At 40.8% G+C, this 24304-nt stretch overlaps 1 protein-coding gene across 2 annotated transcripts in view; it reads right to left on the reverse strand.

The window, feature by feature from the left end:
* Positions 1-24304, reverse strand: part of LOC144052927 (adenylate cyclase type 6-like) — a 55885-nt gene that overhangs the window by 30182 nt on the left and 1399 nt on the right. The window contains exons 3-4 of one of the 2 annotated variants that reach the window (XM_077567043.1): positions 22632-23235; positions 22356-22550 (exon numbers count right to left, since the gene is read on the reverse strand). In XM_077567043.1, coding sequence (XP_077423169.1) covers positions 22356-22550; positions 22632-23234 — 798 coding nt within the window. In that variant the 5' untranslated portion in view covers position 23235. Of the gene's footprint in view, positions 1-22355; positions 23236-24304 lie in introns of both variants that reach the window. The other variant, XM_077567042.1, reaches the window with a different exon arrangement.

The raw sequence follows: 24304 nt of genomic DNA on the forward strand, positions 1-24304 counted from the left end.
TTAGTCTCATGCGACCAAGTGAGCCACAAACTCAAAACGCTGAGGTCGTTCTGCGCAGGCTAAAAAGAGTACGGCCCACATCTGCATGTCATCATTTAATGCTAGTGCATACAGTGAACTCCCGTTTATCGTGGGGGGGATACGTTACAGACCCCCAAATGAGAGGTGAAAATATACTGTCGATTAGAGAGATTAAATTTGTTTATTTTTTTTTTAAACGAGCGTGGTCACGGAACGTATTTCAAGGCACCTCTATATATTTACACCAAAAATCATATTTTGTCAAATGAACGCCTGCTAGTTTAATGCTAACATAGAACGTGAAATGCTACAGACAGTCCAATAGAAATGAATATCGATGTTACACTATTCAAAAGTCTTTGGACAAATACTACTTTAATTCAATCTGAGGAGCAACACATACTAACAAAGCATAACACAACACTTTCTATCTGCTCCGTGGGAACAACTACTATTACAGGTGCTCAGTTGGATACCTTTTCTGCCTTTTCTTCTTGCTGTTAACTCATTTGCTCCCAAAAACATAAAAACGTTCTATTTTGAATATTGACATGGTCCCGAAAATGTACCGGGTATTGATACGTTGCTTATGTTTTTTTATGCTAGAGCAGACATGGGCAAACCCCGGCCCGCGGGCCAAATACGGCCCGTTATGCTTTTCAATCCGGCCCGCCGAACTTATACAATAAGGCTAGAAAAAAATTCAAAATCATTAATTTAATTTTGTCCCTGCAATGCCCGCGTTTCACCAATAGGTGGCGCCAGCTATAAGTACACACTATAAGTAAATCGGGTTGTACATTTATCTGTGTGTGTTTACTGTGCTATGAGGTCCAAATGCTCCTGGTCCGGCCCATCTGTCAAAATTTCAAACCCATTGTGGCGCGCAAGTCAAAAAGTTTGCCCACCCCTGTGCTAGAGCATACAGAAGGCTTTGATGCCGCCTGACCTGAAGCAATGGTAATTATAAAAATAAAAAATAAAAAAAACGGTCAGCAGGTGGCAGCACAGTATAAGAAATCAACCAGGGTCATGTTGCAAAAAAGCTCTTTCCCCACTGTTTGAATAATGATGACATTTGGCTTTATTCTAATGCTAATTGCTTCAAAACAGAAACAGAAATATACTTTTTTTTTCCTGATGAAATAAGAGACTCTAATCTTTCTTTTGGTAGCTTCCATGTTTTATATAGCAATAGAACACAATATTCTGTGGGCCTTGCAAAATCTAGTCAAAATCCAGTCAAACAGCCTGGAGCGAAGGAGGTTGCTTCAGTCAAAATGGCTGCCAGTGAATGAGTTAATTATGCTGCATGTCTTCCAATAGAACAAACACTGCCCAGCATGTTGTGGCACAACGTGGTACTACACTGAAGGCGACTCTAAAATACCGAAAGGCTACGAAAGATGTACTGCGATATACCTCTTTGACTGCCAAGCGTTTTCAGAAAAGGGATGCCGTGGGTGCCAGCCGATTTAAGCATTTTGACTGATCTTTCAAGCACCACAGAAAATTATGTGTTTGGACTATGGAAACACACATACTACCAAATGAAAGATTGGACTCTCATCTTTCATCAGAAAAAAAAAGTTTGCTTCTACCTTCTTCCGTTTTTCAGTAATCAACAATAGAAAATGGTTAGTTTCACCTCTGTTTTGAAAAAAAACGTCTTTTAACGTCTTTGGCACTCCTCCATAGGATTTTACTAAACGTTATTTAACGTTTTTGGCAGTCAAAGAGATACAAAGTAGTCGGAGTTGACTGTGAACTTGAGTCCTGCGTACAAACAGGAGGAAAAAGGTTAAAATAAACGGTTTATTCTCTAGTATTACGTTATAATTTGGGGTGCCATTTGGGCCCAATAGACCTTTGTATAGTGATCATTCTGTTTGATATTTTTTTCAAACATAAATTGCATGGTGTAAAAAATTCTGCATAAGAATTTGAAGTTTGGGAAATTCCACTGAACTGCACGCAGCTTGAATGTAATGCAACGTCAAGACAAGACAATAAACACAATGTCCTCACATTCAAGACGTTGGTAGGAAAGGAGTTTGCATTTTTGCTTTAAATTCATTGGCATCAAATCAGATCAGCTTTATTTCATTAGCTCTGGTCTGGAGGGAAAAACACAGTCGATGTGGACAATTTGGAATGAGGCATCCGCATCGGGGCGGGAAATTGTGCAAATGGACGCTTATTCATTAGCCTTGTTTGGTGTATTCACTCCACAGACATGCTAACAGCATGTGCAGGGGTTCGAGCCACCTGGAACACCCCAAACCGTGGGCCAAAATGATGCTGAAAAATATGCCCCCAAAGTTCAAACTCTGGATTTGGAACAGTCTCCCTACGTGACGTCATCATGTCACGCCGACCTCATTTGACCTCATTTGACCTCACTTGAGCCTCCGCTGGTGTGTTTGGTTTTTGTGAAAACACTGAAAACATGACGATCGGACATCGGACATACACTTTAAGTTAGGGATAGACCGATAATCGGACAAATATCGGTATCTGCCTTTTAAAGAAATAATAATAATCTGACGGCCGATAAAAAGTCAATCTAAAACCATGTTAATTTATTTAAAATTTCAGTTAACTTTATAAAAGTTGGGAACCTTCTGAACTGTTTGTGTTCAACATTAAACTAAAAAAATGTGAAAGTTTAAGATTACAGGTATTTTTAAATTTGGGAGGGGGGGGACAATATTCACTGTAGAAAACTATAGAGCTATGTATTTACTTGTTTAAGTTTCCATTGAACTTTTGAAGATGTACCGATTATCTTGGGAGGTCTCTGAACACAACCGAAAAGTATGAAAAAAAATGTTCAATGAACATGCTTTAAGACATTACAACCAAAGGTGGCAAATCCAGGCCTAGAAAGTAAAAACCCTGTCACAGTTTGAAGTTAGCCCCAGGTGCTCGCTAGCTAGCTCCCTAGCTAGCTCCCAGGGTGTTTGTTTACCTGCTAGGGTTCGAGCTAGCTAGCATCAATGGCTAAAGCCAAACTGTGGCAGGATTTTACTTTCTGGACCTTGATTTGCCACCTCTGATTGTGATGTCAAAATCGACATTTGTATTTATTTATTTTTTACTCATTCACTGCCATTGACGGCTATAGACGTCAAAAATGAATTTTAACGATTAGTTTCACATTTTTTCCACTTTTGTTAACAAGAGTATGAAAACCTAGAAAAAAATGTAACAGATGTAAAATTTGTGATTAATCTTGAGTTAACTAGTGAAGTCATGTGATTAATTACAATTAAAAATTGTAATCGCCTAATGCCCCTAATAAAAAAAAAGAAGAGAAAAGATTATAAAAAATTAGGGGCGTCAGATGATTAAATTTTTTAAAATTGTAATTAATCAATTAATCACAAATTTTATATCTGTTATAAATGCACAATAAAAAAAAATCTGTTTTCATACTCTTGTTAACAAAAGTGATTTTTTTTTTTTTTTTTGCTTAATTTGTCCCCTAACCAAGCCTCAATTCTCATTTTCAGTCCTCTGCTGGCTCTGCTCGCTCATCTCAACTATGTGACACAATCCAGACCTTTAAATGTCCAACTATGAGCTAAACTTCCAGGAATGCCATCTCCTTTTAAGCACAATGTACAATAAGAACCCGAGGCCGGCATTTAACCGGAAGACACGCGCGGGACGCGAGGACATTTAGTCCCTCGGACAACAAGCATACGGGGGGGGGTCATAAAAATAGGACGATTCAATTACATTAAATGAGAGGAGCTCTGAATGAAAACATAAGAGTTGAGTTTCACAAGCATCAGATAACACTCGGCCGTCCGTCCCAGCAACTCACTTTCCAACTGCAGGCCCCGCCCCCCATCGTACACAATATTTACTCTTAACTGCTCTCCAAAGCATACAAATCAATACTGCCACCAGAACAACTGGTTTTGCACGTAAGCACTTTGGCTCACACGCTCCAAAAGCAATCTTTATGAAGATCGATGGAGTGGAATTAATATCATCGCCATCGTGCTTATTCTGGATAATAAACCATCAAACGGTGTTACCGGCGTAGCTTCTCTGCTCGTGTGAACACTTTTGAAATGCCAGAAACAAAAATGATTGCAATGCCATTTTGGAGCTTGTGAATGAGCGAAAGGCAAAATTGAAGCCAGTCATGCCATGTCACCTACAATAAAACCCTGCATTTGCTTGCATCTGGATTATTTCAGCGCACTGCGGTAATCGGCGCTGGCTTCTTCCAGAGCAGTTTTCCGAGTGCGCTGTCCCAAGTTATAAATACACAAGATGGCCTGTTACAACCGATTCCCATGCACCGGGCACACGTTCAATCACACAAAACATGGCTTTTATGCGGATGATGTCTTATGAACGCAATCAATGAACCTTATGTGACAAGGTCATAGGGTTGGGCAATAAATCAAATTCATTCGATACATCGTCATTTTAAAAATCGAATCGTTGAAAATTTGCTAAATCGTGAAATCGAGTTTCGTCTTCTGGATTATTAAAAGCTGTTGTTCTTATATTCTGTTACATCCAAATGTTTTTGTGAGTTATAATTTTGTAAATGTGTCAGAATGCTGGATGGGTGCTTTACAAGACATGTTTACAAAAGCTACCAACTACTCCATTGTGGCATCAGTACGTCTTAAAAAGTTAAATAGAAACTTAAGCAAGTAAATACCATAGCTCTCTATAGTTTTCTGCAGTAAATTTTTTTCCCCCCAAAATTTGAAAATACCTGAAATCTTAAACTTTCACATTTCAAGATTCCAAGTGTCAGTAGCTTCTCTGATCAAGTTACCTGAAAATTTTAAATGGTTTTAGATTGATCTTATATTGGTCTTCAGATTAAAAAAAAAGAAGAAAAAAGGGTCGATACTGATATTTGTCAAAATCTCTACAATACAACGGGCGCTATTTGATACCTTGTTTTTGCGAGAATCATCCAATAAAAACTGAAAAGTAACAGCCCCATGTTCCGCCCTTGTTGTTTTCTCAGTGATTTGACGTCATTCCCAAAAACATTTTGAGAAAATGATACAGTTTGGTTGAACATTTTGGTGTACGGTACATCCGGTTTGGGTCCAAATGCTCTTGTGTTACTTTACCGCTGCGGCGAGCGGGCATAATTGATGATGAGGCAACATGTGATTCTTTGTGAGGTTTTTGCACTCTGGAGAGAAGAAGATCCTGTGACTTCTTAAGATGAATCACAAGACGAGGAGGGCCGCGTTAACGTGAATGAAATGACTCATGTTCACTCACAGAAAATGCCAGAATGTGAATGTCAGACCTTGCTTTGCGCAAGTCAAATATGCTCCGTGAGGTGCCGAATTATTATACTTAATGGGGTTTTGCCTTAACCGGGGATGTTGCTAATCTTTGTCTACTGTGGACTTATGAATAAAGGTGGCAAATCCAGGTCCAGAAAGTAAAAACCCTGCCACAGTTTGGCTTTAGCCCTAGGTGCTAGCTAGCTAGCTAGCTAGATGTCTAGCTAGCTCCCATGAGGCTAGTTTACCTGCTAGGGAGCTAGCAAGCTAGCTAGTGTAACCCTAAGATGTTGTTGTTGTTTCCGGAGATTGTGTAAAAGGCAGGTTACAAATAATTTCACGTTTCTGATGTTTTCTGCCGTCTCTTCTGCTAAATTAACCAGACACGGCAGGGCAGGGTTCAAGCTCGTCTTCTATTGAACTCTCTCCCCGAACGAGACTCGCTCGATCTCTCTTTTGCGCTCTCACGACATGCGCATTACACTAAAACGCTTCAGCATGTCAAACTAAAATACAAAATAATAATTCACAAAACAAATAGACGTCAATTGCAAGTAAATGAAAACGTGTTACATTAGCTAGCATGAGGGGCTAAAGCCAAACTGTGGCGGGGTTTTTACTTTCTGGTCCTGGATTTGCCAACTCTTGCTTATGAAGCCGTTAGAGGCTGTTTTGTGATTAAGAGCTAAACAAATTAACTTGATTTGACTCGGAAAAATACTAAAGTAAAAAAGACATGCGGGAAGATGCACTTAAGTACAGCAACAAAGGCAATTATTTACTCTTTTTTTTTTTTTTTTTATAAATTCCCACGACTAACTTTGTGTGAGAATGTGGGATTTGCACATCAGGACATTGTTCCGTGTTTGCACAGCAACGGCGAAGATGTTTGTCAATTACAACATGGTCTCGTCTGCACATTCTCTTGCCATTACACTTGCTGTTTCCTGTTTAACTATGCAACAGATAATGGGGTGGGGGAGGGCGGGGTGGGGTGGGGGGGCAGCAGGCAGGGAAAGCGTGACCGTTGTCTCGTGTTTACGCTGAACTGTGACACGCAGCTATTCACCTTCACGGAGAAACGACGGGCCGTAAAAGCCCGAGAGCTCGCGTGCCGCGCTGATCAGGCATTTAACACCACTAATGGATTCCAAATATATTTGTGCAGGCTGGTTGGCTGTCAGCCATCGCACTTCAGTCTCTATTTACTTTCACACAAAGCCAAGTTGTTAGTAAACCATAAGCTGCTAATGGAAGATTGCAGTCACTCCACTATTATTAGCCAAGCTATTATTTTCCTTCTTGTTGGACATGTTTTAAAAGCAGTATTAATTCATAATTGATCCGAACTGTTCCCGCCCACGTTTGGAGTTATAAATAATAATAAATAATAATATTAACAATAACAATAACAAGAAGAAGAAGAAAAAGAAACAAAAAGAAGAAAAAAAAGAAAATGAAGAAGAAGAAAAAGAAAATGATTTGATTTTGATTTTGAAAAATGACATTTATTTGCCGCACTTATTTACATTCTTTTCAGAACACACAGCTCGGCAAGAGCAATTAAATAAATAGATTTTAAAAAAAAAGAAGAAAAAAAGAAGAGAAAGAAAAAGAAAAAGAAGAGAAAGAAAATTAAGAAGAAAAAGAAAATGAAGAAGAAGAATAAGTAGATTTGATTTTGATTTTGAAAAAATACATTTATTTGCCGCTCTTATTTACATTATTTTCCTAAACACAAAGGTCGGCAAAGAACAATTCAATAAATAGACAAAAAAATAAAATGCTTTCACAGCAGAACATCACTAAAACACAGCACCTCTTCATTCACATCGCACAGTGCCCCGTTAACAGTCCACATGTCACAAAAACTCTCCAGATCTCCTGCTCTCTTGTAAAAACTAAAATCAATAAAAAGTCTGGACTTTATCAACTAAGAAGAAGAAAAAGAAGAAGAAGAAGAAAGGGCTGGGCAATATGGCAAAAAAAATAAATACTAATCAACCCAACAAACATTTATTTAAATGTTTCATTTATTCCAAAATAATTGTTCAGACAACAATAATGTATAGTGATTCTAAATTAGTTTTAACATGAATTTAACGTTCATAGTTTGTGCTTAAATGCCACAATTAAGTAGTTGGTAGCTATTGTAAACATTTCTTGTAAAACACCCACCAGCATTCTTGTGCAAAAGACAAAACTCAATTTCACAATTTAGCACATTTTCAAAGATTCTATTTGTAAAATAGCGATGTATCGAATTAATTTGTTTTATTGCCCAGCCCTATAAAAAAATATAATAATAATAATAATAATAATGTCTACCAACTAGTGGTGAATGGTGATATATAAAATTTTAAGTTTACATGCCACTAATGTATGTAAATTTATGACCATAACTGTACTTATGCACAAGAAGAATTTGTAGTACAGTTGTGCCTTAGTTGAATTCATTTCAGGACCACACTATAGTTACCCAAAACACTTTACCCATTGAAATGAATGGAATGTCCCTTAATCTGTCCCAGACTCCCCTCCAAAAACAAACAAAAGTCACATGTTTTTTTTTTTTTAATAGGAAAAATCATTAAATCATGATCATTTAAATCATAAGACATCATTAAATAGAATGTTATAAATAAAACCGTTTTAAACATTCAATATGAACACCGTGCTGCTCCTTGGCCACCTGGGGGCAGTATAATACAAAATTTCACAAGTGACTCAGGAAGCTGTAGAAATGTTTTTGGCAAAGGATAAAGAATATTTGTCCGTCAATATGGTGACTGTCTGTCTACATGCATGCGCAGCTCCACCGTTTGTGTTCAAATATCCATTGCTTGAAGGTTTGTAACGCTGCAATGTTGATGCTTTTTGTTAGCCTGTCTATGGCATTTTGCATAGCAAAGCTATGTAGTCGTTTTAAATACACATATAATTCTCTTTATGTAATCATTTAGCAGTAAACTTCAACCCGGAGTGGCATAAAACGGCTTGAAGACTCTATTTGAAGAATTGTTAACTTTATGCCAAACTGCTGCTTGTTGAGTTGACTCCCATATAGTGCTCATATGTCAAATGTTTGCCTATAAGTTAAAGCAAACAATCGGCTGAAAGATAGCTCATATCTAAAAAATATCTCAAGGCCCCACTTTATTTGTACTTGGTTACATCCCACACATAATTGTAAAAGATGTGGGATGGATGTTTTTGAGGCAATATTGCGATCGATGGCTTCTCACCATTTGCTATTAGCCCGGTGAGCTACATTAATCCATGAGGCAAAAAAACAATTTGACGCACTAACTAAAAGCAGCGTGTGGGCAATGAGCAGATGAGTGCCAGGCCATAAAAAAAAATCTCCACTAGTCTCAATTGACTCATATTTTCAATCATCATATTTTATACCACAAGCAGCATGATGTGAATTCTCAATAAAAAGATATACAGTGAAGATGTAGCATGTCTGTGCTTAGCTGGCATACGCTAGCTAACGTTGTGTCATCCAACAAATGTGTTCATGTTTTAAGGTTTTGTTTCAGTTCTGTGGGGGTTGGGTTCTTGTTTGTTAGGGGTGTTCTTGTTGTTTTTGTCCGTGGTTGTTGTTTTTGTCATGCGTTCCTGCTTTCTTCGCTTGTCTCGTTATGTCTAACCACGTCCACCTGTGTGTGTCTTCCCTTCTCAGTGTGTGTGAACAATCAATCAATCAATCAGCCACTTGTGTTTCCCCAGGTGTGTCTCATTAGTGTTGGTGTAATTAGGCCCCTGTACACGAGAGCCATTTTCAAGGTATCCTCACAAGTTTCTTACCGTTTAAGCCGTTCGTCCACACGATGGCGCGGGTTCGGAGCTTAAAACCGATCCCTTTTGAAACTGGGCTTCAGAGTGGAAATATTTCAGTATTTTGCTTCTTTATTCCCACGTTTAAGAAGCGGCGTTGTACTTGAATCACCGGCATCGTCAAAAAAAAAGTGTTCATCTTCTTCGCTGATTCTTCTTCTACGCACTCCCTGTGGCTGCGCTACAGCGCCACTCCAGACTTGACATATACATTACAGCCGTTAAATGTCCTCAGCGTCTTCTTTTGGACGCACGCAAGTCTTGAAATGCTTGTGTGTGTACGAAATTAGTTTGAGGAACGAAACCGGCTTTGCTTCCGTCTGGACGGGGCCTTAGTCTGTTGTGTTTGTCCAGTTGGTGTGGTAGCATTGTCGACGTTATGTGTGGAAGTCCGTGTGTCTCGTCTCGTCAAAGCTAAGCCTTTGTCCCAGTCAAGCTTTTTGTCACAGCCAAGTCGTAGCCACTCCACAGCAAGTCAAGTCAAGGCAAATCAGGTCCTGTCACGTTACACTAGTCACGTCCTGTCCAGTCACGGCGACCAATCCAGTCACATCCTGTCCAGTCATGGGGACCAGTCTAGCCACGTCACGTCCAGTCATGGCGACCAGTCTAGCCACGTCCCGTCCAGTCATGGCGACCAGTCTAGTCCCATCCCGTCCAGTCATGGCGACCAGTCTAGCCACGTCACGTCCAGTCATGGCGACCAGTCTAGCCACGTCACGTCCAGTCATGGCGACCAGTCTAGCCACGTCCCATCCAGTCATGGCGACCAGTCTAGTCCCGTCCCGTCCAGTCATGGCGACCAGTCTAGCCACGTCATGTCCAGTCATGGCGACCAGTCTAGCCACGTCACGCCCAGTCATGGCGACTAGTCTAGCCACGTCACGTCCAGTCATGGCGACCAGTCTAGCCACGTCCCGTCCAGTCATGGCGACCAGTCTAGCCACGTCCCGTCCAGTCATGGCGACCAGTCTAGCCACGTCCCGTCCAGTCATGGCGACCAGTCTAGTCCCGTCCCGTCCAGTCATGGCGACCAGTCTAGCCACGTCCCGTCCAGTCATGGCGACCAGTCTAGCCACGTCATGTCCAGTCATGGCGACCAGTCTAGCCACGTCACGCCCAGTCATGGCGACCAGTCTAGCCACGTCCCGTCCAGTCATGGCGACCAGTCTAGTCCCGTCCCGTCCAGTCATGGCGACCAGTCTAGCCACGTCCCGTCCAGTCATGGCGACCAGTCTAGTCCCGTCCCATCCAGTCATGGCGACCAGTCTAGCCACGTCATATCCAGTCATGGCGACCAGTCTGGCCACGTCATGTCCAGTCATGGCGACCAGTCTGGTCACGTCACACCCAGTCATGGCGACCAGTCTGGTCACGTCACACCCAGTCATGGCGACCAGTCTACTCCCATCCCGTCCAGTCATGGCGACCAGTCTAGTCACGTCTCGTCCAGTCATGGCGACCAGTCCAATCATGGATTTGCACTTGATTCCTGTTTTGCTGCCTTATTCTCCTGCATTTGGGTCCGTCATCCCTTAACCAACCACGTCCACCCTGACACATTTGAATGTGGCCTCATTTCACTTCTTCCTCGGCCCTTCATGTCTCTGACCGTGGACGCTTCATAATGGCGTGTGAAAGTGTGTACTGTAGTCATCAAAGAGGACAACATGCCACCCAAACAGAAGCAAGACGTGAAGCCGGATGAAGAATACATTACTCTCACGTAAGACTTATTACAACAGCGCTTATTTTTTTCCCACAATTCCACTCATGTACTACTTACTGTTTGCTTAAACCGACAGTTTAGGAAAAAAAGTGTATTGCATACCCCCTTTAATTTTATACTTAAAAATAAGTCCCATGAGTGAGGTTTTTATGTTTATTAGCTGTCGTTAAAATGAAGTGTTTGTGTGACTACTGCTAATAAAGGTTTGAACTCTAAAATCATCTTGTGTGAACTTAGCGCTCCGATTTTATGGCCTTCATATTCATACTTATACTCTCTACCTTCTCACCTGGGGGACGGTGTGGTTCAGTGGTAGAATGTCTGTCTGGTAATGCGCAGGTTGTGGGTTCGAATCGATCCCATGCCATTGTGACCACATTGAAGCATCTTTGAGGGCCTTGTAAGGTGGAAAAGTGCTTTATAAATGAAGTACAGTACCTTAATACAGGGATGTGATTTGACCAAAGTGAAATTATCTGAAAATTTAGCCGGGGGTCTGGGGGCCGCAGGACAAGGGGGGGGCGAAGCCCCCCGGAGCTCATGGGTTTTCCGTGTTTTTAAGTACTTTCAATGCACTCACATGACAAAGAAATAGACAAAACAACAGCATAAATTTTCAATGTATATTGAACTATCCCATATAAAATAAATGGCAGTTTTAGTCAACTCAAAATCAGTCACATTCAAAAACATTGGACTGCCTTTGCTTTTAAAAACTATCACTGAGAATATCATCATATCTAACTAATGTGAATACTAAGTTAACACATAAATAATGTTGAAGAGTTCAAATTTCATGAACAAATAATTGTATCATGACCAAATGAAAAGTAACTCATATTAGAGCATACCACAAATGTCTTTGTTATAGCAGAAGATGTTATCTGTCGGAGTCATGTGCATACACAATGAAATACAAAAAAAATAAAAAATAAAAAAAATCGGAATTTTTTTTGGGGGGGGAGGGTGGGGATAAAATGTGCTTTTTTTGTGCTTGTAATGTGCTTTTTACAGTTGTGCTCATAAGTTTACAGGCAAATAAAATATGAGCACATTTGTAAATACAAAAGCAATCTAAATGAGAGGTTTCTGAAAAAGACGAGCTTAGTTAGACTTTTCTCAATGTGAGTGGCAACTACTCCATAGGAAAACGATGGTGCTGGGTGTGGCCAGTTGACCTACAACCCCTAATCTAGAGTACAAAAAAAGGAAAGATTACATCAACACTACATATGCATGCTAAATACCTTCATTGCAAAAACGGTTACTGTGGCCGGTGTGGTTGCAGTCATGTTGCTTTAAAAGAATGATTCGAGGCCTATCATGACATGTCTGTGACATTTCCTTGGCGGCCGTCTTGCTCTCCAAGCGCAGCGATCATCAGTAAGTTTCCATCAGTCCCGCATCTGTTTGACCCCACAACAATCTGGTGCACCAACAGGTTTTTCCTCCTGTGCTGTAACAACACGCAATAACAAACAGCCAGCCCTGATGTACCTTTGATACCGAGCTCTCCTCCTAAACCGTCTGTCAATAGATCCTCCTATGGACCAGCCCGTTTGGGATTTGGCTTCCAAAATTACCCGGCCGCGGGCCAAAGAATATCGTATGTTTGCTTGCATGTCAATCCACGTGTGACATCTTTCAAAAGCGGATGGTTATGTTAGAGCACAAACAAATGCTTTTGTAAATCACATTATCCCTTCGAAGGCATCGAAGCGTGCGGCTACAGCTGCTCTTATGGATGTCATGGAAATACATAGACTATTTCAAAGGACAACGCATCAGTGGCGGTCGCATGTAAATGCGTCTGGTGAACAAAAGAGCGACAGGTGGACTCTTGTAACCCAAGCTAATCCGGTTTGGACCACATATGTTTATATGTTACAAGCGCTTGTCACAGACGTGTGGCTTTTGGCCTTTGTTGACTTTGACGGGGGAAAAGGTTTAAATGATCAGTACACGTGTGTGTACACCTTGCTTAAACAGTACATCTATGACCCTTGATAGGATACTTAGGGAAAGAAAACATTTTTTGGTGTAACAACTTGTTTGTAATAAATAGGGGTGTCAGGCGATTACATTTTTTTTATTGTAATTAATCGCATGACTTCAATAGTTAACTCATGATTAATGGCAAATTTTGTATCAGTTCTAAATGTACAATAAAATGTTTTTTCATTTTTAAGTTTTCATAACATACAAGTGGGAAAAATGTTAAACTAATAGAAATATGGCTGCATCTTTTAGTCATTGATTCGGTCATTTCATAATAATTCATAAAATTGAACTAAAATTAAAAAGATGTACTGTAAAAACGTGTGATATTGATATTGACTTGTGTTGAGGTCGCTTTTCTGCCACTAGATGGCATAATTGCATTTGTATGACTGTGACACCTCAGTGCATCTTTCTCATCTTTGACATGAAGGAACTTGTGACCTTCTGCACATTTTTAAAATTGTAAAATACAACTTGACCCCAGTCTCTCACATATATATGCATTATCATTACATTTCTTACTGCTAAATTTTGACGTGGATGAATTCCCCCAGTACAGGCTTTTCCAAGTCATTAATCGCATAAATATATATTTGGTGCAACTAACTTTAGTGCTAGTGCAACCAAGAAAAAGATTTGGGCGCAGTTGCGTGACAAGTAAAAAAAAAAAAGTTAGTCTGGAGCCCTAATTTACATTTTTAGTCCAAACGGGACAGATGAGCCAATTTATTGAGAACGGAACACAGACCCAGGTCAGACTTGTAGCCACCAATGTCATGTAAGAAATATGGGGGAAATTTTTTTACTTTAAAATGTAACCTGCAGGAACCCTGTCCGATACTCCACCTCCCCTCTAGCCAGCAGCAACGGCTAGCTAGGAGGATTCCTGACATGTTGTTGTTGCAGAAGTGCCGTTGTTTTGTCATTGATATGAGCCAATGTAAACCGTCTCATGGGGCCCCCTTCAGCAATTCCCTGGTTTGCCTTTCCCCGTTTCAGTGTCTGCAGATAGCGCATGTGGATATTGGCCGCAGATCCTGGAAGAACGACAAGTTTCAACCGTGCTCATTTCTTTTCCGAAGCAGTCACAACATTACGACCGGACAACACTCCATCATCTTCTCCTCAGAATGTCTGTCCGACAAATTGAACTTCCTTGGCTGCCAGAGCAGTTTTTATCTCCATCATCTGCGCCGCTGCCCAGTGAACTCCCTCAGAGTCGAGTAATGAGACATGAAAGTGGCCGTGAGTGCGGGGAGCTCAGTGTCAGCTCTCTGGGAAATAAAAGGTCGCTGCGTCTGAGAAGGATCTTTTGAGAAAGGACTTTTCAAAGAAAAAAAAAAAAACACCGAAGAGACTGGCAGCCCTTATGAAGTCCGGTGAGTCATGCCCGCATTATTCATACTCTCCATCCATGTCACCCCCATTACATCCATCACCCCCCACCTCCGCAACCCCCCAAAGGGACATCATGCTCCATCGAGGAGGTCTCTTACAAAAAAACACTTTTGTCCTGACCGTCATCACTCTCACATCTCCTCAGCTCTACGTGCAGCTTGGACATCTCCACAGGGAAGACACAAATAAGGGAAAAACAAGAGAAGGCTGGGAGGAGGACCAAGTCCCAGAAGGAGAATACTGGACTACTTTCCCAGATCAGGGAGCCTAGCCATGTGACGCTAGGGGCCACAAAGTTTGTGTGAGGTTACGTGTGTGATACAGAGAGCGTGACAGGCTGAATGGACTCCCTCTGTATGCACAAAAAAAGTGCAAGTAGCCTGGAGCCAGACAAACGGATAGCAGGTGAAATTGAGCTTACAATGACATTCTACTGCTGTTTTCTCAGGGGACAAAAAGACAGAGGTGGCTCAAGTACTTAGCGTACACTTGGTACACTTGGGAGGTAAAGGCTCTTGTAAAAGTAGCGGACGGACAGACTGACAGATAAAGAGGCACACAGCAAGACAGAAAGTAGAAAGTAGAAAGTACAGACATCTTTTTTTACATACGCAAGGAGTAAAAGCAAGCATTTTGTCCCCCCCAAAAATATAGTACAGCTTATGCTTGACAAATCTACTTAAGTACAGTAACAGATTATTTTTTATACTTGATTACTTCCCCCTAATGTTAATTTCATCAACGAAAACTAAACACAAACAATTTTGTCAACACACATTTTTCACCAGACTAAAACTAGACTAGACAATAACCGGGACTAAATAAAGAAGACGAGATGAAAATGTAATTCACTTCATAAAAACTGGACGAAAATCTATGGACATTTTAGTTCATGAACAAAAGCGAGACTAAAATGATATCATTTTGTCAAATCTGTCACTGTGACTCTGTCATGTGACACACAGCGACACGCCCTTTGAAATCTGCAGCCAGCGAGTGCAACGTGCACAAACACATGAGACAGATGAGGTGAAAGGTTAAAAAAAAAAAGTAAATGATTGTTATAATGTAATATGAATGCAATGGCTATAACGTTCCAACAATAATGTTAATCTGACTGCTAATTTACTAGCTCCTAGCATGACGCCATTTAGCCACATGTTGATATACTGTACTTGTGTATGAAGTCCAAAAGAGGAGAGAAAATTTGATGTGAAAAAGTTTTAGTTATGAAATGTTTTTTCAGGGGTAAAATGATTGTCCTGACTAAAACTAAACTAAAACATTGACAGTTTTTGTTGACTAAAACTAGACAAATCAAATTTTGTTTTCTTGGACTAAAATAAAGACTAAAATGCTAGCTTTATTTTATATTTATAGTCGACTAAAAATGGAGTAAATAAAAATGGGATGAGGTTGACTAACTATGTTAAAAACTAACCAGCGTGATTTAAACTGGACTCAAACTGAGACTAAGTTTAAAAATGGCTGATCAAATTAACACCACTTCCCACCCCTGCCATTTATAGAGACTCATGCGTATAAACGTTGGATACGGTTCGTCCAAGTCATAAACAAGCCCAAACAATGTTGCTATCCTTCCTCCCACATCTATTTTAAGCTTGAGGGAAAGAGCAACAATCTTGTTGAACAGAGTCTCATCATTGATTGCACGCTGAAGTGGAACATACTGTGTCGGGGCCTGGAGGGGGGGGGGGGGTTAGCTCGCCGTCCTTCAGAAGAGCAACAAAAGTGACCCGGCCGGGCGCGTAGACAAATGCGCGTATGTGCGCCTGTCGCCAGCCTGCTTGCTGTGCGGCCCTCCACGCACATACTGGGAGCTCACTCAACCAGCCGAGTTGTGTCAATATTGTCTCATTCCCAGTGGCTCCACAATCATCTGGATTGCTTCATAGCGATGCTTAGTAAAGAAAACCAATAACCCGCAGTGCATTTGGCTAGGCAAGTTCAATCCATATGTCGTTGCAACAGACAAGTATGTCATCTTCTGTACGGGGAAAGTGAGGATATGACAGGAAAGTATGTTTATGCTCTGTTAGATTGTCAATTCATTAATAAATATATATATATATATAAATGTATTGATTCCTGGTAGAATGTCTGCTTCACAGTTTTAAGGTTCAGGTTTCCAATCTTAATGAATGAGTACAAGCGCTTTCCATAATGGATGGAGACAGAAACTGTTACCAACATAAACGCTACCCTATAAACCCTATAAACTTGAGCGCATTCTATAGTGAGACAAAAGCTTAATGCCCATAAAATCCAAAATACTGTGGCAATTGTTTTGATATTTTCAAGAGGTGGAAAGTTGATAAGATATGCGTGTGAATTTTGGTGCTAATTCATAGCATTTAAGCGTTAGTAAGCGACATTTAGCTTTTGTACATTTACAGTTGTCTTGATACGTTTGCATGACCCAAGGGTATGTAAACTTTCACGCACGGCTGTCTATCACGGCAAACTTTTTGTGGCTTCACTACAACACAGAGCATTTTTTTTTAAACACCATATTTATATTGTGTAATATTCACTATCGCGGGATCTTACTATGATTATTTTACCACGCAGAGCAATAAATGCGAGCCAAGAGTAAAGAGTGTAAAAGATACAGAAGCTGAAGTGCAATGTGCCTTTCTCATTTACATAACTACACATCTACGGCAAAGTAAACATTGTTAGCTAATTGTTAGCAAACACCACGAGTTATTAGAACAAATTATAATCCCATTCACCCTTAGAGATAGACAGAACCGCCGGTGCACTTTTAATTACTCTATCAACTAGGATAACAAAATAAACAGCAACACATGACCCGCTGTTTACCATAACTGATGTAGAGTAACTCAAGACGCAGAGTGGCTAACGATTTAGCCGGTTAGCAGCCAGCCAACTCTACATTGTCATTCGCTAACTCCCATGGCGCTAGCAAGCTGCAGACCCAGCCTGTTAAAGCCACACACCTTCAGTCACACATCTATTGTCACGTGGCAGATTTGATCTGCCAAGGGAATAGATGACCACGCCATAAATGAGTGATTGCTGTGTTAGCAGAAAATAACCGTTTCGCTCAAAACTCATATGAACTGTCTGTCACACAATAAAATTCTGTCAGCTACCATGTAATGTACGCATGAAACACTAAAATTTGATCACACAAGATAAGCTTATAAGGTTAGCTAGCCAGCCAACGCTGGCAAGCTAGCACAGGGAGCTAACAGAACAGTCAACGCCTTCACTTAGCTCTTCTTCTTGCCTGAAGTCACATCACAAAAGTCACAATATCCTGATAAAAATGCTTTGCTCACAAAAAGCTACTCATATTCTTACTTAAGTAGAAACCTGACAAAATACACACGGCGAAACACACTCGGTGAGCCAATGCAACTGCTAAATATCGGCTGAGCCTCCGATCAAGCCAAATGAACTTCATGGCACGCCAACGTGTGTACGATTTATTTCTAGAGGTAGATATGTCAGTTGCGTAAAAATATTTATTCATTTCGGTTATTATTCTGAAAAGTGTGGAAATTGAAGGATTCAAAATTGATCGGAATGTAAAAAAGTAGGGAATATGGGGTACGTTGAAAATGAGCAGCAACAATCGCTCAATTCAAAGCCTTCCCACTGTTTCTATTTTTACGACTTGAAAAAGACGAAGGAATCATCTACTGTAGTTTTCCATGTGATTGGTCGTACGGCCTCAGCGTCGCAGCCAGTTCAGTCCTGTTTCATTCGACTACAATAGCCTCCTTGTCTCAAACGGGGCGATTGTGGACTGAATGGCACTGAGCTTCATGATCACGATGTCGCTCCACAATGAGAATAAACATGCTCCATAATCACAACATGGCTCCGCAGTACTCCTTCAACCCAAGCCACCTTCCGCAAAGCACACAAATACGCACAGAAAAGCTGCTTTTGCGCATTCATTTTCAATAGATTGGACTATTGGAATGGACTTTTTACAGGTCTGGGAAAAAAATAAGTCAATCAATCCGAATTTCAAACTTTACTGTTGGTCCACAAAGCTCTCAATGGTCTCAGAGCTAAATATATTCAAGACGTTTTAGTACCTTCTGGGACTTCAAGACCCCACAGGCTTATTAATTGTTTCCAGACCCAGAACCAAATATACTGAAGCAGCTGATATCTGCTCAAGCTGTCGCTGCATTTAATAGTGTTCACAGCTGTTTTTCATAAATCATTTTTTTTCCCATTTATTCTGCTTTTATTTTAGGTTTTTCATTTACTGTACTCTTAATCGTGATTTATTTGCTTCTGTAAAGTATGTTGGATCTTCCTTGTGTATGATATGAACTGTATATGGTGCGACATCAATAAACACCATAAAACCAAAATCTCATTGGAGAAGCTGACGAGAGCTTTTGAACGCTCTACGTTTGACACGCCAAGAGCCAGCAAGAAGCCGGAACAATGTTTGTCCTATATTGATGTGGAAGGAAAGTAGGGCGTCTCCACATGAGTACAGTAACAACATTGTGCTCCATTGTACGGTGATGATGAGGATGATGAGGATGATGATGATGATGATGGTGGGCCGTGGTGGTGGCCTATCTTGTGGTCACAGCAACTGTGCAACTCGGGAAAAAAAAAAGCAAATTGCACAACACTGGATTCCAGGTAGTGTATATGATTCCTGGTAATAGTTGTTGGGTACAACAACAAAAAATTTTGGGGGATTTTATTATCATTATTATCCCCAAAACCCATTCAAGGGAATGAGACAGTCAACAAAAAATGTCCATATTTCCCTTTCCAAGTTCAAACACTTCAGAACACTTTGTGAACTATTTTCTAATACTGTAATTGTTGTTACTAAAATGTATTCGCAAAACTTCCCAAATAAAAAACAAAACATGTTTTACACATTTACGGTATACAACGGCGTATTAGGGCCATGTATAAATATATTTTTTTTAGAGGGTGGCAATATTCCGAGAGAAAAAAAATTCAAATTCGCCACTCTATAAGTCAAATTTGCGAGAAAAAAAAACGTATGAGAAATACACGTACAGTAGATATAGTCTAATGTGAGGATTTGTTTGTGGTTAATGGGACACTGTTTATAAAATAAAAAGGCAGGATTATTCTTAATTTAAACTTTACTCGTCATACACGGCAGCTAGAGCGACGACACTTCCTGATCAGCTGACTAAACACTAACCAATCAGAAGCTAGCATACTTTAGGTAAATGCAAGTGAATGACGGAACTTCAACTTAGCTACTTGTACAAAAAAATACCAAAATGTTTGAATGTGTAAATAATAGTTCTGGAAACAGAGTGGCGAATTTGAAATTGTTTTCTCTCGGAATATTGGCCCCGCCCTCTAAAAAAATATATTTCTACACAGCCCTAATACGCCGCCGCCGTACAATTACTTTTTCCTTCCACAATTCTAGCTTCAAAATGTTCAGCTCATTCACAACATCTTGGGAACTATTTATCACAATCTCCCAAAATTCCCACATTTTCACACACAGGGAAATTCCCAAATGAAGAAATGTTTTACACATGGATCTCCTACATTTCTTAACTGATTCAACTTCAAGTCTCATCATTTCTATTTCAACAATTCACTTCATTCCGTAGCTTTACACAATACACTTCACTTCAAACTTTGCGGAACTCATGAAACCTTTTGTGACGTTCGTTTCTCAGCAACAGCAAAAATGTTCCCGGGACAGTTTGACCCGGATGTGTTTAATGATCCTAAACTGCAAAATAGCAATAAACATTGTTTATATCTCATTATTAACAATATCAATCAACATTTAGTACATTACCTCTCACTGTCAACGTTAACAACCTTTGAATGTTCAAGCATGTGAAATTGGGCCGCATGGTCTCGCTCTGCTTGTGTGGGATTTTCCACCACATTCACAAAACATGCTAGAATGTTAGCTTCACTGGACACAGACAAATTGTCCATATGGATACGAGTGTGAAAGCTTGTTTGTGTATATATATATATATATATATATATATATATATATATATATATATATATATATATACTGTATATATATATATATATATATATATATGAGGTCTGGCCAGGAATCCCGACTACAGTATAATGACAAGTTTTCTCCATATGATTTATTTGGTTGTTACTAACATATCTACACACACTTAAGTTTTTTTTTACTTCCTCCTACCCCTTTTTGAACATATAAACTCTTTTCTTTCTTCCTATTCTTGTTTTCTTTCTTTACTTCAATTTATATTTTAGACTTGTATTGCGTTTTCTTTGTGTTTATAAGTTCAATAAAGAACCCAAATCACAGGATTGTTGAACCAACTTAATTGAATTGCTTCAAGTGGTAACGCACAATTGAATTAGGTTAATCCAAGTTAATACATTAAGTTTAATTAATTATGAGGCCATTAAGTTTAATTAATTGAGTAAATTAAACTTATTTTGGATTAATTTAATTTAACTTTGATTAACTTGGATTAACTAAGGAAAAAGTTCCCCACGGGGAAAATAAAAGTATATCGTATCGTATCGTATCGTAACTTATTTCAATTGTGTGTTACCGCTTGAAGCAACGATTCATTTTAAACTGTATGAGATTCATTTTTCAAAAATAATTTCCATATTAATTCATGCATTTTGCAGGAACTATTTTTTTGTACGGACGCCGCCATTGTTGTTTACGAAAGCGTGGTAAGCCTGGTAGCGTTCCTAAAGGAACAATCTGCGATCGGAGAGCTCTCGAGAGCACGGGGGGTGGGGGGTTGGGGGCGGGGGGGGGATGCCATTTTGCCACTTGCTGTCGACTAAAGATGACATCAATGTTGCTCAGTTTTCTGAAGCCCAGATGTGATTGGTTGTTACCTGACACCTGAGCAACATTGATGTTATCATGTTCAGAGTAGTGAAGTCACATACATTAATTATTATCAAGAAATGTTTAAGGTTGAAATCCACTTTAACCTGGGTTTGATTGAACCCCAGGGGTTTGGTGAGTTAGGTGATTTTGCTGCTTAAAGGAATACTCATTGAGCCATTTTCAACAGCAAAAAGTTAACATTTTGTCCCAAAATAATTTGATAACTTCATTATTTTCCATGTACAATTAGTACCTTTAAAAACATTTTTTTTCACTTGTTGTCGACTAATGATGACATCACCTGTGCTGACCAATCATGGCTCACCTGTTTTCTGGGTTTGGTTGGCAAACTGTGACATGATTGGTCGTTCCCTACTTCCTCAGCACAGGTGATGTCATCTTCAGTCGACAGCAAGTGGACAAAAATAGACTTTAAAGATATTAATTGTGAATGAAAAATAATGAAGTCATCAAATTAATTATTGACCTTTTTATTGCTGAAAATGGCTTAATGAGTCAACTATCCCTTTAACTCATATTCCACTAACACAATATTAATCAGAATACCATACTTAGACAAGTGGGGCTGCAGAGAACATATTATTGTCAAAAAAACAATAAAATTGGGGGTTAACTTCCCCTTTAACTCATTTGCTCCCCAAAACGTCCAAGTACGTTTTATCTTAAATACTTCTATGCCCCAAAGACGCATTTATACGTTTTTTGTTGTTGTTTTATGCTCGAGCATACGGAAGGCTTTGATGCAGCCTCTGAACTAAAGAGAATGCTTGAAGCAGTGGTAGTTATTAGAGAAACGGCCAGCAGGTGGCAGCAGAGTATAAGAGATCAACCAGGGCTATGTTGCAAAAAGCTTTTTTCCCCCCAGTGTTTTCAACAGATTTGTGAATAATGATGAAAGAATAGACTCTAATCTTTCTTTTGGTAGGCCCATGTTTTTATAGCACTAGAACACAATATTCTGTGGGCCTTGCAAAATCAGACAAAATCCAGTAAAACAATTGGGAGCGAAGCGGGTTGCTTCAGTGAAAATGGCTGAGTGGGTGAATGACTTAAGATGCCCTTAGATGAATGTTGGCGGAAGTTAGCCTCGTACCCTCAGAAAACACCGCACAAACTCCACACACAGATTGTATTGTAGCCAGGACGGAAGCGTAAAGACAATCAAGCTGCAACTTACCAGCTCCGAGATGAACTTGTCCTGTTGGTTACGTTGCCAGGCCGTCACAGCGTGGATGACGGACAGCGCGCCGCCGCTTACGACGGCGGCTCTCATTCGGACAGGCAGCAGCGTGTAGATGATGTAAATGAAGAAGACGGTCCACCAGACGCCCTCCGAGGCACTGCGGGGGTTGACCATCAGCAGCCCGTGCACCTGCACCACAACCAGCACCCCGATTACGAGGTAGCTCACAATCCACATGTAGTCCTGGTGGAAGCAGTTGCGGTTGCACACCACCATCACGGCCAGGAAGAGCGTCATGGCCACGCAGAGGACGGAGACGTAGGCCACATCCGGAGTCCGCTGGATGCAGTGGAAGGCCAGCATGACCCCGCACACCACAACCAGAACCCCCATCAGCATGGTGAGAGAACTCTGGTTGAGTCGGAAGAAGTAGCGCTGGTACAGACGCTCCAGTTTAGCTGACTGGAACTTCTTGGAGTGAAAAACCCACACCACACGCATCCAGCAGTCGGCGGCGCTCATGGCCTTCCAACGGCCCTCGGCGGACTCCCCAAAGTCCTCCTCTTTCCGCCCCTCAAAGCCCAAGTCGACGGCCTTCAGACTCAGATCGACGCCTTCGGCCATCCTTTTCCCGTAGTGGTCCTCTTGCCATGCGCAGTGCGGGCCAAAGTTTCCTCCGCTCGTACCCGTTCGGGTGTGGTAATGCTGGGCGGCCACATTCGGGGGCTCCGGGTCCTCGGGGTCCCTGAGGCAACTCATGTAGCGAGAAGTGCACAGCGAGGACTTGTCCTTCTTCTTTTTGCCATTGCGCTCGCCCCACGTCGTCTTGCGCTCGTCCACTCTGCCCACAAAGAGGCCTCGCGCCCACGACATCCTGGAGACAGCGTGACGGACAATCAACACAAATCTTTGCAAAACCAATGAGTTGCAAGTAGTTTCTTGGTCAATCATTTATTTCTATGGACTATAAATGTACAGTGTTGTTCAACTGGGACATTTGGGGAAGAAAAAGTGCCTCAGAGTTCAAACAACTTGTGAAATATGAGCCGTCAGCGCTGCTCACTAGACGTCATTTCGGCCAGCTTCAAAAGATGAACTCTGCATGTTTATTTGGCTTTTTTAATGAAAGGACGAGCATGGAATGACAACAGGAAGAACTTAGCATGATGATAGCGTGCACTGATTCTAAGAAAAAAAGATGCTGGCGTACTTTCAGTCCAGGGTGTTTGGATTTAATGACTTGCTTGTTCAAGTGGAAGTCAACGTTAAACATTTCTTGACAATAATGTTATATGTGACCTCACTAGTCTAAAAATGACATTCTGATCATTTGAGTTATGAAGCTAAATCCAACTGTTTTGATCCATTTCAGGGGCGGCCATTTTGCCACTTGCTGCCGACTGAAGATGGCATCACAATTGCTAAGGGTTCAGGCAACGACCGACCACAGCTCACCTGTTTTCTGAAGCGGAGCTGTGATTGGCTGTTATCTGAGACCTGAGTAACTGTGATGTCATTTTCACTCGACAGCAAGTGGCAAAATGGCCGCCTTGTGATATTGCTTAACTCATATTCCACGAACGCAATACTAACCAAAATACCTTATAGAACATGGAGGGGGAATGGCGGGGTGGGGGGGGGGGGTGGGGGTGGGTGCGCTTCCACTTTAAGACGCAACACTGACTTTATATTGATAGATTGCCACTTCCTGTTTTTGTCCCATTGCTTTCGGCTAAAAAAGACACAGACAAAATCTTGTGGTTTTTTTGGGTGTGAAAAGAGACTTAATTTGGATCTTGTGTGCCCAGGATGGTTTATTGGAGTCTGTTCGCGATGTTTTGCAAAAGTGAGCGACGACAGAGTGCTGAGCAAGCTAGCTAGCTAGCACTCAATAGTTAGCCGGTGTATATGTTTGTCATTTGTGATGATTAAGGTGGAGTGTT

The sequence above is a fragment of the Vanacampus margaritifer genome, chromosome 1 (genome assembly GCF_051991255.1).
Source record: "Vanacampus margaritifer isolate UIUO_Vmar chromosome 1, RoL_Vmar_1.0, whole genome shotgun sequence".
NCBI lineage: Eukaryota > Metazoa > Chordata > Actinopteri > Syngnathiformes > Syngnathidae > Vanacampus > Vanacampus margaritifer.